Source organism: Spea bombifrons, chromosome 8, assembly GCF_027358695.1.
Source record: "Spea bombifrons isolate aSpeBom1 chromosome 8, aSpeBom1.2.pri, whole genome shotgun sequence".
Lineage (NCBI taxonomy): Eukaryota > Metazoa > Chordata > Amphibia > Anura > Pelobatidae > Spea > Spea bombifrons.
The window spans coordinates 31,380,926-31,395,550 of record NC_071094.1 but is presented as its reverse complement, the minus strand read 5'-3'; the positions used below and the strand labels follow the sequence as shown (position 1 = coordinate 31,395,550).

Here is a 14,625-nt window from a genome sequence, read left to right as displayed (position 1 = left end):
CTCAAGTTCCTTTTAGGATTACATGTACATGGAAGTACTATAGTGTATTTTACCAAACAAGACGCTCACATGTGCGTCTTAACAGCCCAAAGTCATGTGACCTGGAACCAGGGCCACCAGTGGAACCAGGCCCACTTTTAAGGCCAGAAACCATCTGATGTCATAAATGTGGCCAATGTATTTAATATTGAATTTAAATATTGTAATCTTCATTACAGGAAAACTATTTTTACTGCAAGAGGTTTAGTATTTAGGGCTACAATGAAAAACAATAAAGGAACATTCAACCAATAGGAGCGCCAAGGTCATGAGAAGTTTATGAAACACCAGTTAAAGCCCCAAAAAATCTTCTAAACGCCACATCAGTGTTTTCAATTTTAAAATATCAATATTCCTTTTAGTATTGATTTGCGCCTCACTCTTTAATCCAAGACCCCAAAATTATTTTGTGGTTTCAATATAATTTCAATGATATTTAGTAATTTACTATTTAAAAATACAAGGGCTGCATCAGCAGTAACATCGGCTGTAGGTATATGTATGTTTGTATGTATGAAGGCATTTCTATAGGGATGATTCATCAGCACATTAACACAGCCATTCTGGATGTAATCTACATTGCCTGGGATAGAAATACCCTCTTTATTATAGGGATTACCTTAACACAATTGGTAGCATGGTGAAGCCAGCAGAGGGTACCACTGACATAAAATTATGAAATTGTAGCTGATGTAAGCACAAAACTGATATTACCTATTAAATTTGTGGGCACGGTTCCCATGTAAACATTATATCACATTACTCATATGGAGAAAGCACTTCTGAGGTCCAATAAAACGTGTGGAGACGCTTTCTTCTTTGAGACCAATATGGTTATATCCATTGTCCTTCTTTAAAAAGGTAAGCTCCTTCTTCAGGACCCAAATCCCACTTTTCTTCTTTGGTGTCTCTTTTCTTCCTAAGACCAAAAAGCAAAAATACATTACTTTATACTTTTCTTCATAATATATTTTCTATTACATATGTAGCTATCAATAGGTCACAAAGTCCCTGTTAAGTTATCTGAAAAGTTGGGAGGAATTAAATACTTGACCAGGAATAGGAACGTCTATCAGACACTGCTGGGGTGGCCAACTATTTGTCCATGAAATAGGCCAAGCTAAATGTACAAATTAGCGCATCTTTGGGAAGAAGGTCCCATAGATGATTATCTCAGGCGTTAACACGCTGGTACTGCATGAGACTCTAGCTGGGTTAATGTAGCTAAAGCACACAAAAAAATAAACACATACAAAGTAATACATTATTGCATTCTGTATAACGGAAGCAATGAAATAACAAGTCACGCTTGGCGTGAATGGTGCTAAGGGACAGCAATAATCTGCACAACAATAGCAGTTACACGAAGAGAAAATCTCCGGTGCAATCTCCGTGGCAAACACGAGACTGTTCCTGCAAATTCCGCCACATTTAGTACTTTGCGTCATAATTGCTCCTTATCTCTGACCCCTAGAGAATCTGACATATGATTACTGGCAATTATCTTACCTAATCTGCCCAAAACTTAATTATGTAACTTAATTATGGATAGACTTATTTGTATTCTGAGCATTCCTGAATGCACCTACAGTACTTTGACCTACCTACACTTCTGGGTAATAATTCCATTAATCAGATATCATCTCTGTAATAATGGAATCATATTCCAGACACTAAAATGAGCTTCTTCGTTCTAGGCATTTTTCTTTCAAATCACACAGGCAAAGCCCCTTGTCCCTTTCAGGGTGTGCATATATGTGTATATCTTCTGCAGGAAAATGTGTAATAAAGGCAAGTACTCTCGCAGTCAACACACATGCATTATAATTGCTAGAGAGAATACCAAGTAGTGATCAGCCATTGGCTTCATATTGCTTAGCCAGATGCAGATCAGTCACTCATGGTTTCACATTGCCAACATTTTTTTTTTACAAATATGTGTCAGAAGGTCTAAGCTTGTAAAGCAATGTATGAGAATTGATGTGATGTATTGTTAAGCTATTCTGCACCATACAACAGTCACCACAAGGGGTGAGGGTGCCCTGCCAATTTCATCATTTCAAATTGAAAGTCATTAGAGAAAGAAATATGTAAAGCACTCTATTGCAGCAATTTGCTTGCTCTGGGCAAGGAAGCAGTCTGCATCTGGAGCTTGTGAGTGATGCTGGGCTCGTTTGGTACCTTTGCTACCTCCTCTGCTTGCTCAACACACACACACACACACACACAAACGTCTCCATAGATTGTGAGGAGCAGAGTATGGGGGAGGGAAAGGAGATAAGTGTGGGAGGGAGAACAGTGATTCCTCTCTACAGCAGCACTGAGCTGTCCAAATCACAGAAATAGACACAAGGGGAGGGGGTATGGAGACAGATCCATCATTGTATCAGCATCCTGAGGACCACAGGACATAAGACAATGATAATCAACAGGTAAATGAATGCTCATTGATTTGCATGTTCCTGATCTCTGTTTTACTGTTATTATTCAGAATGCTTAGGAGAGAATGTGTTTTTACAGGTAAAGAGGACATATGGTTTTGCCAGTGGATTCGGGATGCACGTTGATGTGTTGGATCTGTGCACTGCTGGGCTTTGTGATTTAGTATAATTTTACCATTAAGAATAAATGTATGCATCCTGTAATGAATGAATGCATAACCCCTGCCGAGTAAACTGCTCTCTTAATGTCTGTGTTCACATCATAGGCCTCCTCGGTATAGAAAATGAAGCTTTGGTTTTATAGTCAGCATGTGAAGTCCTTGTGGGTTTTTTTTATTATTATGCGAACTCCTGCATGTGATGCTTGGATGATGGACGCCAGACATTGAACTCTTTCTAGGAGTACAGTGCATCTTGTAAGGAAGATGTAAGATCTCTCCAGTCTCCGTGTATATTGCTATCTGAGCTGGGACACCCTCCACGTTGGGTGGAGGTGTGATTTGGGGTTTGGAAGCCACCATGCAGAGGTTGAATGAGCCCAGGGCCACTGCAAACCACAGCCACCTTGCAGAGGATGGATCCCATTCTATGCCCGATACGGTTCTAAGGATATCTCTCATCATCTCCCTCCTATTCCTCTCTCTCTTTGGGAACATTATGCTACTGGTGGTTTTTCATCGCAAGCCACAGTTGCTCCAGGTGGCCAACCGATTTATCTTCAACCTGCTGGTGGCTGATCTTCTGCAGACTGTCCTGGTGATGCCTTGTGTAATTGCTACCTCCCTCCCTGATATCTGGCCTTTGGAACATGGTCTTTGTGGAGCTGTGGTGGTCCTCATGCATCTCTTTGCTTTTGCTGGAGTGAACACCATCACAGTGGTTTCTGTTGACAAATATCTGGCTATCATCCATCCTTTGTCATATCCCACCAAGATGACCCCAAAACGAGGTAGCCTGCTTATCACCTGCACTTGGATCTTCAGTGTTCTCCAGAGCACCCCTCCTCTGTATGGATGGGGCAAGGTTGAATTTGATCTTCACAACCACTACTGCAAAGTCTTGTGGGCTTCTAGTTATTCATACACTGTACTCAGTGCATTGTTTTCCTTCATCTTACCAGTGAGCATTATGTTGGCGTGCTATGGAATGGTGTTCAGAGCAGCCAGGAGGCAAAATGCATTAGTGCACCCAGTCCAGGCAAATGGATGTGACAGGTCTGATGGGACAAGAAGCACTGCACTAAGCACAGTTGACAAAACAAATCCTCACCGACCTCTTTATCACTGTAAAGCAGCCAAGGTTATTTTTGCCATTTTATCATCCTACATAATAAGTATGGGTCCTTATAGTATTCTCAGCATTGTTGCATCCAGTGCCAATTTAGTTATTCCAAGGTGGGTAACATCACTGGTCCTGGTGCTCTTTTTCCTGCAATGTTGTATCCATCCTTATATATATGGATACATGCATAAAAGTTTAAAAAAAGAGTTCCTGGTCCTCCTGCATGGATTCTTCTGCAAGCAGGTACATCCCCAAAATGCCACCATAGACAGTTATATTATTCTAACAGATGGAAGAATATTTCAATCTCACTTCTCTACTGGCCCTACAGTGAAATTTATAGAGGAAGAGACCACTATTTCTGTAATAACTGGGAAAAGTATGAACAATCTAAAATTCAAAGACAATAAAAAAGAGATCAGTTCAACCACTATATCACCTGAAAAAGAGTTAAATCCTCAGATAAGTGAACCTGATATACCCCATCTTGTTAAGTGTTAATCTTTTACCAGTGGAAGTTTCTATATTAAATTATGGGTTAAAATATCAGGGTTGTCTGTATTAAAAAAAAGGGTGGCTGTGGGTTTAAAAATAGTGGTACTGTGTTTGAGTTCTTTGTGCCAATGGGTGCTTTTAAGGAATTATTTCACAATATGGTTGCACCTTCTTGGGCACCGAAAAAGTAAATTAACATATTAAAACATAAAAAATGCTATTTGTCTATTATAGTAGGTGTTGTATATTTATAGGATGTTTTTTTCTATTAAAACATGAGATGATGGAGCTTCAGAATAAATGTCTGATATTATTTAAATTGTTTAAGGCAACTAGAATAAATATATCATTTAATTAGCTATTTAATTATATATTTATTTACTTTTTTACATTTTGGGTAGATGGAAGTTGAGCTAAATTGCCACACTCTTGACTTTAAAGGGTTCTAAGATAGTCAAGTGTCATGTAAAATAGGTACAAGAGTCAGCCTCTGTCTTTTAAACCCGAAATTTTCTCAAAGCCTGTACAGATTTCCTGGAATGAAGACGGTATATCCTCATTGCCAAGTAAAATGTTTTTTCTAAATTCCAGTTAATGTCAGAGGGCATCCAATTTATCAATGGATCGAAGTGGGCTTCTAATTGAAATATTTTGTATAGAGATGTTTAGAGCATTTATAGTTTCTTTACTGGTGGTCTTATCGATTGCCAGGTATGTTAACACATGACTGGCACACAAAGTTCAGTTGGCTACACAAAAAATGGCAGCTGGTGGTGCAGCTGTTATTATGCCTAACTCATTTGAATAATACACTTAATAATTGACACAGAGTGGTAGGGCTACACTAAAAGGTACAAGAACATACAGGAACAGTCAATTATTTATATAGGGAATAAAGGACTCTAACAATAAGATTTGTTTCAAGGTGATAATAGAAATAACCCACTAGAGAAAGTCATTGGCCAAAGATGATACCTTTTTGTTGGGTCAACAAAGAAAAATATATTGAGTCACAGAAGCTTTCCAGACCTCGAAGGTCTCTTCTTCAGATTAACTAAGGAGCATGAATAGAAAATGAGTGAGGGAATGTTGCCCCGATTAAAGAGTTCACCTTCAACTAGAAGCAATTAGTTTATGTAATCCCATTAATTATCAAACAGAAAAACATAAAAACTTATCAGACGCTTGGTCTCGTCCAGGGCTGGTCTTAGAATTAGGTGAGTCAAGACTGGTTGCTATTTGTTTGAGAAGTTGCCATGGTCTAGTCTTAGATTCAGTATAGCCTTATGACTATCCCGTTCACTTGCTGTATTTTAAACATAGACTGTTCTCCTATTCAGAGATGTAACACTACATCTATGTCTCCCAACTCCCAAGTTTTAGACTATGACCTATTGTCCTTACAAGAGCTAACCATCTTCAATGCTAATGAGGCCTTGACCAAACCATCATCCCAGTTCAAGCAAACGAAAGCTCAGTGACTGCTGTCTCCTTCCAGCTTCCATCTACCTTCAAATAAAACTGTATAGTAACTTGTAAAAGGCGCCTTAATTGAGAACAATGACTTGATTACCAGCTACATAGCCCATACATAGCAAAGTGGTCTCAGACAGCCAGCTGTGTTATCTCCTACATAGAAGCCTAGAATGTGATTACTGTAAGTGATCACTCAAATATTTATTCTATAGTATAGAGGGGCTCATTGCCTACTGCTGAGCTGATGGGCAGCTTTCTCCTACCTTCCCCGGTAGAAGTCCTGTGTGTTTAAGGGTACATGCTGGACAGATGTCTTTCTTTGTGTCTTAAATGCAAGACTCCATCTGGGGAAAAGATAAGCTGGCTGATTTGCAGCTTCTCTGTGAACATAAAAAAGCAAAAAAAAAAAAAAATCAGATTGCTGTCTTTAGGCAACCATCAGGTCAATGGAGCAGGCAGCCAACATGGCGTCTTTCTAATATGCCAACTAACTGCTGACCTTTTGTGAGATCACCTAGAATGCTAGTTAAAATGTATAACGTGTATCTAATGTTGTTATCTAAGTGTAACTATAGCAAAACTGGGAAATTTCTTCCGTCTTGCCATAGGCAAAGGTATGTCCTGACCCCAGTAATTAAAAGGTTAAAAGTAGGTGTTGGGCAGCAGCCCCTGAAAAAGAAGTGCATTTTTCCATGAATATACAGACTAGCGTGCGACAGCTATGCATGTATTCTGCAGGGAGGAACCAATGCATACAATCACTAGATTAAATGATCTGTGTATTACTGAGAAAGGATAACTCTCAATTCATTCAGGGAGATTTGGCCCATTCTGCCTTATAAAGTACAGGGTTAGAGCAAATATGTTGCAGGCAAGGATACATTTTATTGCAACAATGTACAAATGTAACATTCAAAATGTATTATAAATAAATGGGAATCGCAGACCAGGTAACCAAAGTCACCTTCAGGGTTCTGGGCACATGCTCTTGTAGATACTTGCTCTTCCAGGTTGCCCTGTGGATTTGTCACAATTGCTGCAGAACCTCTTTGAGAAGCTAATTTTTGCTCTTTAAGATGCCAACGATAGGCGCCAGCTCAGATGTCAGAGTTTATAGGGGTTCTGCAACAGCTGTAGACTTGTTTGCTGTGTTGACTTCATTAGGCTCTTGGGGAAAAGCCTAATGCGATCATTTCTGTACCTCATTTATGAAAACAATTGTATATATACAATGAAAGATACCACAAAGTATTTGCTTTACATAAAGACATAATCTTTCTGATTCTCTATGGAATCTTATTCTAATTAGGAAAATAAAATGGCACATAGAATACCAAATACAATAAATTTGTTTATTTTTTAATGTAATGTGTGTATATATATATATATATATATATATATATATATATATAGTATATAGTATATATTTTGCATGTATGTAATTTATTTGGTGTCAAATGTGAGCAAATTTTATATAAATTCTAATAAACTGATGATTTTAATTAAAAGTGAAAACTGAACAATTGCAAGAGTATTTGGCACAAGTAGAATACTATAGTATATGTAAAATGGCATATCTGGAACTGAAATTGTTAATTCTTCCCATTCAAAGTATGTTTTACACATTAACAGGTCAACCCAGTGTCTGATGTGAGCAGACTTTAGTTCTTAAGGGTTGCATTTAAGCAATATTTAGGGATATGCTTAGTAAATTGCATAATGGTACACAATGTTAATTGATCCATTACAAGTTTGACCCTTTAGGGTCTTGGTTGACAGCGGTATTATGCATTACAAGGTACAAGATTAGAAAAGTTACCGGTGTGCTAAATTTGTTAAATCACCAGAAATCTTCTGTCACTTTTCACGAACAGACTGCTTTTCGTTTCTCCATGAAGAGGCAAGATCAGAACGGTGTAATAGAATACATTTTTATACGCAACATGACTACTGAAAATGCAATTGAATGATGAATGTGTCCCTGTGTAGTATTATGATATTTGATGGTCATATCTGAAAGATGTTCGATTTATGATGCACATATAGTCATGATATTATATCAAAATAGGGCTTTTTTGGTTTTGTTTCCGAGCGGTTCATACTGTTGTTGCTGTCATGGTAAATAAGTGGGCTTTAAAAATGTTTACTTGCCCAGGGGACTAGGTTTTGGGTCATTGTTAGTGTCCTGCTACACAACTTTTTGTCCCCTGCCACAAGCCTTCAGCTTCAACCCCCCATCACGCCTGTCATATGGAAGAAGAATCTGCTACTCTTCCTTGTCCAATGCCTTCACCAACAGCGATGTATCTTCAACTTTCTCTGTGGGTCTCTCCTGAGACAAAGCACCTGGTTATATCGTAAGTAACGTGGACCACAGAAGAAGCGGAAGAAGAAATATCCCATCTGCATCTACAAACCGCCCAACATTCTAAATGGCGAGGCTTTTGTTTTAGGGATGTCGTTAGAGGAGTGGCTAGGGGTAAGCTTTGCCAAAATATTTTATATGACTTTGTGACAACTTTTATATAACCGGGTAGATCATTTAGGAGAATAGTGTATTTTGTTTAGACAATTTAATTTAGAGTCATTTCTTCTATACACAGTATTGCGACGTTGAGGCCTGAAGAAAACCGTCTCAAAGAAAGGGGCATCAGAGAAGGAGAGAGGGACAGAGGGATCTGGGTCCCAAAAGCCAGCAGCAGATTTACCTTGGGTACTGGCCTAGGCCTGACCCAGGGCAGTGCTCCCCCCAGTTGCCTCCCTAGGCCAGCACAAGTCACTTCCGAAAGGGACTAGCCACCTAGCACACTGGGCAAGGTGCTGCAGCCTGATATGCCCAGCTGCATACTACGTGAGCACAAAGTACCAGGGCCACCACGTCATCGACAGTCCGGCTTTGTTGCTGGGTATAAATGTATCACAGCCTTCTACAGCGCTAGTAGCTAAAATTATGAACATTAACATCAGAAAATAGTTTGAAAAATAAAATAAAACATATTATTCTGCTAAATAGCTAAGCCCATATCTATGAAAAGATAACAGTGGAACATATGAACATACAAGCCCTACCAACTAGATATGCCTCTAATCTAAAAAAGATTCCGCTAAAAATAATGTAGCATGATAACTAGAATATTTAGTGGCTTTTTACACATTTGCATAATTTATTGTTTCTTTAGATCCTTTTAGACTGTTGACAAGCTGATGTCCAATAAAGTGATGGTACTTGTCTTTATTGTCTAACGGGGAATTCAGTCGGCATGCGTCAAGCACCATCGCAGTCGATCCTAGGGAATATGAGCATTCCAGAGAGGGAAAGCTGGACACGATCAATACAAACCATGAATGAAAAACATAATTAAGCCCAAGGCAATTTGGAAATACTACAGGATACCTATCCGTAACCTTAAAGACTGTTGATGTTGCTTAAATGACATTGAACAAAGCTTGACTAGAGAGGAAAATATATAAGACGAAACAGGGGACAAAGAGAAGGAAAAAAATCAATCATTAAAGGTCAGTAAGCTAAAACCTCCTTGAAGCAATCACGGTTGGACTTTTGGTAGCATAGTTTGCATTATTGTGGACTACCTGTGGACTAAATAGTATGTCACAAAAGTAAATATTCCATATGTGAGCCTAAATCAATGAAATGTATACCTGGACTTACCTTATTTTCTTACAGAGCTCGTTTTCATGTTAACTGTTACTTAAAATTATGGAAGATCTTGTGATCAATCAATTTAAATGTCCATTTACTATTTCATAGAAGATGGTACAGATGCCAGAGAAAAGCACAGTGTTTAATGATTTAAATATAGATTAGAACACTGATATTCTCGGCCTCACATAACAGGGATAAAATCCTAGGAGGGTTTAAGTCAAAAGACAAGTTAAAGGAATAGATTAGGTTTTGGGACATAAAGCTTATTATGACTAAACATGAAACAGTAGATTATCAAAACATACCAGAAAAAAATGTAATATGCACACACTAGAAGAGTGAAGGGAAAGGGGAGACATGCTAAAAATATTCAAATATGTTAAGGCATTAAATAAAAAAAACTGAGGGGTTATGAAAGACAAAAGGTGCAAGTGAACCTAGAAGAATTGATGCTGTTTCGAAGGTAAAGGTTGGTCACAGCAAAGATTTAGGTTCTTGTTCTGTTCACTTTGCATTTTGTTAAATGATAGAAATAAACTATTTTTGAAAGCATTTTTTCACACTTGCCTAATACTTTTGCACAGTACTGTATATGTATACAGAACACAAGGAGCAAGCCACGAGTACAGACATGCACTCTTTTTCCTCTTTCTTCTGTCTCCCTTTATCTTTCTTTCTTTGCTGGAGAGTTGTAGTCTTCGCTCTCTCACTTCATTTAATACATTTACAAATGCATGGGGTGATTTTACTCAGAACTTCTATATAAAGTACAAGTACCTCAATCCTTTGACCCAATGCAGTGTCGGGAGCACGTCTCCATTGTGTGCACTGCATGACAGAAGAAACCCCCCCCCAACAAAATGAATGCTCGGCTTCACACACCTACTTAAGTACCACGGGCATTGTAGTCAAAGGTACGGAGGAGTTGGTGAGGGCAGTTAAAATCTCAGGAATCCGTTGAGGTTGTGACTTTAGGAAGATGGGACTGGATTCAGTGCTTAGCAATATGCATTTTAATTTAAATCCTGATAGGGTTATAGTTGGAACACTTCAGATTTGTTATTCCCTTTGTGGAAAATAGGCATTAATGTCTTTGTATATAATTTTTGTACAAAGCGCCAGCCTCAATCATACCTAAAAGTGTATGTGAAAGGTATATTTTGAATTAAATAAAGCAACGCCTGGTCAGCTATAAATAATAAGAAAAAGCTAAGCAACGCGCATTTCTAGGAATGGTTATTAGACGGCAGCAATCATTTTTCTGACAAGTTAGTCATTAAAATTCAGGCTGAGCAGCTCCATTAATTGAGGGAAAATGTATTGCTCTGATCATTTCCCCCCCCCGATCGTGAATGTTGGTTCAATGTATCCATAACAACTGTCTAAGGAGGAGAGATGGTGGCCACTGAGGGTATAGGAGCATTTTTTTTCATCAATTGTTTTTGGGATCAGTTTAATATGTCACACTGCAGAATTTCAATACTTTTTTTTTTACAATGGGAAATTCTGAAGGAAACCCACAAATTTTACATAAAGCACCAAAGAACTAATCAAATTAACGTAAGTAGGAAAAAAAATTAAATCGTAGCCACAGAGGTGGTCCACAATGCATGGATTCTCATTGGTGCAGGTGCTTTAGAGGAAATCACAGGTCAATTCAGAGTATTCAATGACCTACCACTGACTCTTTTGCAAAGACACATATGTTGGCACAGGGCTTTTTATTTGTATACAGTATCTCACAAAAGTGAGTACACCCCTCACATTTTTGCCAAGGTTTAGACATTAATGGCTGTGTGTTGAGTTTTTTTGAGGGGACAGCAAATTTACACCGGCTGTCCACTCACTACTTTACATTGTAGAAGAGTGTAATTTCTTCAGTGTTGTCACATGAAAAGATATAATAAAATATTTACAAAAATGAGAGGGGTGTACTCATTTTTGAGAGCTAATGCCTGGTGTGGGTTATAGACATGCTTATGTATTGCCTTTCTGAATATAGTATATACTGTATAATATTTAACCACCATTATAAGCAAGTTTAGTGGATCTCTAGTCTAGTAAAAGACAGCAGCTGATCTCGGTGAACGTGGACGAACACTTATACCGAGCCCCCCCTCTACAAATGACTGCACTCAGCACATTAAAGGTTGGAGTCTAAGGATCTTTATTGCACAAGTCATAGGCAAGGCTACAAATTCATGCCACATATTTTGGTCTGTAGAATGCAACTTTTTTTTTCTATAAAATGTGGACCCCAGTAATCATCACATTACAGTGCGGTCCTATGAGTATGTGCTATCTTATGTACAATATTAAACCTGAACAAGAAAAGACAAACATTATACTCTGCACACCTAGTGAACACTTGAAATATGTAATGTATTATAAAGTACCGGATTAAAATGTACAATCAATTAAATAAAACATACAACCATTCTAAAGAATACAGAATGATCTGGATGGACAAAATCAACTCTTTCATATATAAACCTTTGATTTAAGAATATGTGAAAGGCACATGAGCCATCTGATTGTTATTAGCACTATATCTGTTTAACCTCACTATGTGTTTATGCAGTGCCTTATTGCAATAGCAGCATAACAAGAGATTAATCTACACTACGGACATCCATGTTCGAATGCACGGATCATGATCAAATTATCAAATATACTCGGTCATCACGGTCATCCTCGTTGGTGGGAAACGCATTGTTTTAAGGCCCTGTTTAAAGGAAAGGGGGAAAAAAAAACAAAGGAGGAGAACATGACAGGAATGATGTAAACACAATTTCCCAAAGTGCTCATTGGGTCAGGAAGTCTCTTTGTGCCATACAAACTTTGTGTTTCCATGTCCTCAAACAAAAAGCAGTTTCCTTGGTCTGTATGCGATCAGTTTGCGGGCAATTTCATATTAATCTACTTTTACGACACTGTAGATTTTTTTCACAAACCAGTAACAAGAGAAAAATCCAATGGTGCCTATAAGGAAAAAAAAAACAGTGTTAGATACATAGCATGAACAAATTGTAAAATAGAAAAAAAATATTTAAAAGGTCCCAATTAAATCAATCACTATTCTACCTGCTAGAAATGTCACCTTAGAGCCATTTGTCACCCATTTGTACTTTTTGCAATACCAAGTGTGTTAAAGAGGACTTGTCAGACAACCATCTTTGGTAAATCTATGATCAACCAATAGTGTGTTCTTATTTAGTGGAGATTTAAGTTTACTGGCTGTCATTGACAAAATGTGTTTAATTACATTCCTGTCCTTTGGTCACACCCCTCTTTTCAAAAGGCGGCAAGAACCAATCACCTCCCACCAAAGGGGAGGGACTATCATACATGATGTATACGACTGTTCTTGTATTCAAATATGGCAGATTTCTAGCAGATATCTATCTATATTTTACTTTAATCTGTAAACACCGTTATACATCTGTATTGGGTGCACTTGACCGAGAATATAGGCCTGGTCACATGTCCCCTTTTTGGAATTGCATACATTGTATTGTCTCATATCTCTGAAAACCATGAACCGTCAAGAGCTGCGGTAATAAAAAAAAAAAAAAAAAAAAAAAAAAAAAAAAAAAACCTATTCTGAAAATATCTCCTACTCCGAGTCTTTGGCAGATACGGTACAAAAATAGAACAGCTGAAAATGTGTAAAGCAGGAACTGTCTAAACATACATTAAGCGAGTAAAAACATACACTCGCTGACAACTGTCTTGTGCTTCATTTCCCCAGCAGATTGGAATTAATTTACATTTTTTTTTCCATTAAGTGGTCTTTTCCCTAATGTAGGACACAGCCAAGAATTTTACAGCTTGATACAGCGAGGAAACCGTCTGCATATGCAAATATTTACTGTGCTTAAAAAGGAACCAGTAGTCACAGCAACTGCAGCACTTTAGGCTCCTTGCTGGCTTCCAGATAAACAGCCTTCTGTATAATCATTCTGGACGATGCAAGGCGAAGGCAAAAAATGAAAGCGGAATCTTCCTATTTCCTCCGGCGAAAGTCACCTTCCAGAAGACCAGGAAACGCTAAACAGGGCGTTTGTTCTTTTTCAGGGATGCTGACAGACAGTTTTATGATTATGTCAGCACAACAAGCATAGAAAACAGCATCACGGTATTAGACAAATGTAATGCATCATTTGTAACAATTTCCACTAGATTAGATTGTAAAATCTGGACAGCAGGGTCCTTAATACATTCTGGCTTTGTTTAAATGTCACTATTACGGATAATAAGAGAATGCTATAAATATAGCAATTTTAGGGTCTCATTTGTGTCCCAATACTTACATATACGATGTGTGTATAAATTAGATATATATATATAATTTTTTTTTAAAAAAGTAACCATGTACACATATCTTTTCCCCTAAGAATAATATATATATTAAATAATTATAAGTTATTATATGTTTTTCCAGAGAGCTAATGCTAAATTCTGCCAGTTTCTTGCATGTGCCCTAGATTCAGGGTTAACCTTTAAGGCACGCTGTGAAATAAATAGTTCTAAGAACTGTTTCCCTAATTGGCAATTACCTGTAAACAGGAAAAAAATTAAGACCATGATCATGGTGTACCCGAAGTACAGAATGGTGCTTGCAGTTCCTGTGATTTGAAGCTTAGAGAAAAAATAATGAACAGCGTATACAAAAAGGTACACGGCAGTGAAGCCACTTGTTAGAAATGATCGCCACCACCAGTGATAATCCTACAAGGAAACAAAAAAAATAGCATTACTAAAAACAGTCAATCAGATGTATTTATCAACAGCCTCTGGCATTTCTTTGCAGACAATGTAACTTTAAATGCAGTGAAACAATAAGTGTGAATTAATAATGTATAAATACATTTGGAAGCATGTGATACAGCAATATCATGTCTTTATTAAAAGGGACACTCCAGCCATTAGATGGGCTTTAATATAGGAGAGCTGAGTGGTCCCCCTTACATTTCGGGGGGGGGGGGCGTGTTACATTTTCAAATGCATAGGGGGATTCTGAAGTATCCCTCCGTGTGCATTTGCACGCACATGATATATTTACCACAAGGCAGCTCCAGCGAGAGCCCCATGCGCATGGGAAGAAATCGCTTCCATTGATTTTCATGGTAGCGCTTTCTTGCCACTGATCGGGTGCTTCAAGCAGCCAGGCATTCAAAAGAATTGTCGGACAATTCTTGCTTTTGAAGAATACATATTAACACTCAC

The 14,625-nt window shown here is 38.0% G+C and overlaps 2 protein-coding genes across 2 annotated transcripts in view; one reads left to right on the top strand and one right to left on the bottom strand.

The window, feature by feature from the left end:
- Positions 1–2,901: 2,901 nt before the first annotated feature.
- On the top strand, positions 2,902–4,557 carry GPR101 (G protein-coupled receptor 101). The gene has a single exon (XM_053473337.1). It carries the CDS (start codon positions 3,000–3,002, stop codon positions 4,260–4,262), a length of 1,263 nt encoding a protein of 420 aa, XP_053329312.1. The 5' UTR covers positions 2,902–2,999; the 3' UTR covers positions 4,263–4,557.
- Positions 4,558–11,546: 6,989 nt separating this feature from the next.
- LOC128503017 (transmembrane 9 superfamily member 2-like) overlaps positions 11,547–14,625 on the bottom strand; it is a 13,548-nt gene continuing 10,469 nt past the window's right edge. Inside the window, exons 16-17 of the mRNA XM_053473019.1 lie at positions 13,956–14,127; positions 11,547–12,378 (exon numbers count right to left, since the gene is read on the bottom strand). Of these exons, the coding sequence (XP_053328994.1) occupies positions 12,311–12,378; positions 13,956–14,127 (240 nt within the window). The 3' untranslated portion in view covers positions 11,547–12,310. The remainder of the gene's footprint in view (positions 12,379–13,955; positions 14,128–14,625) is intronic.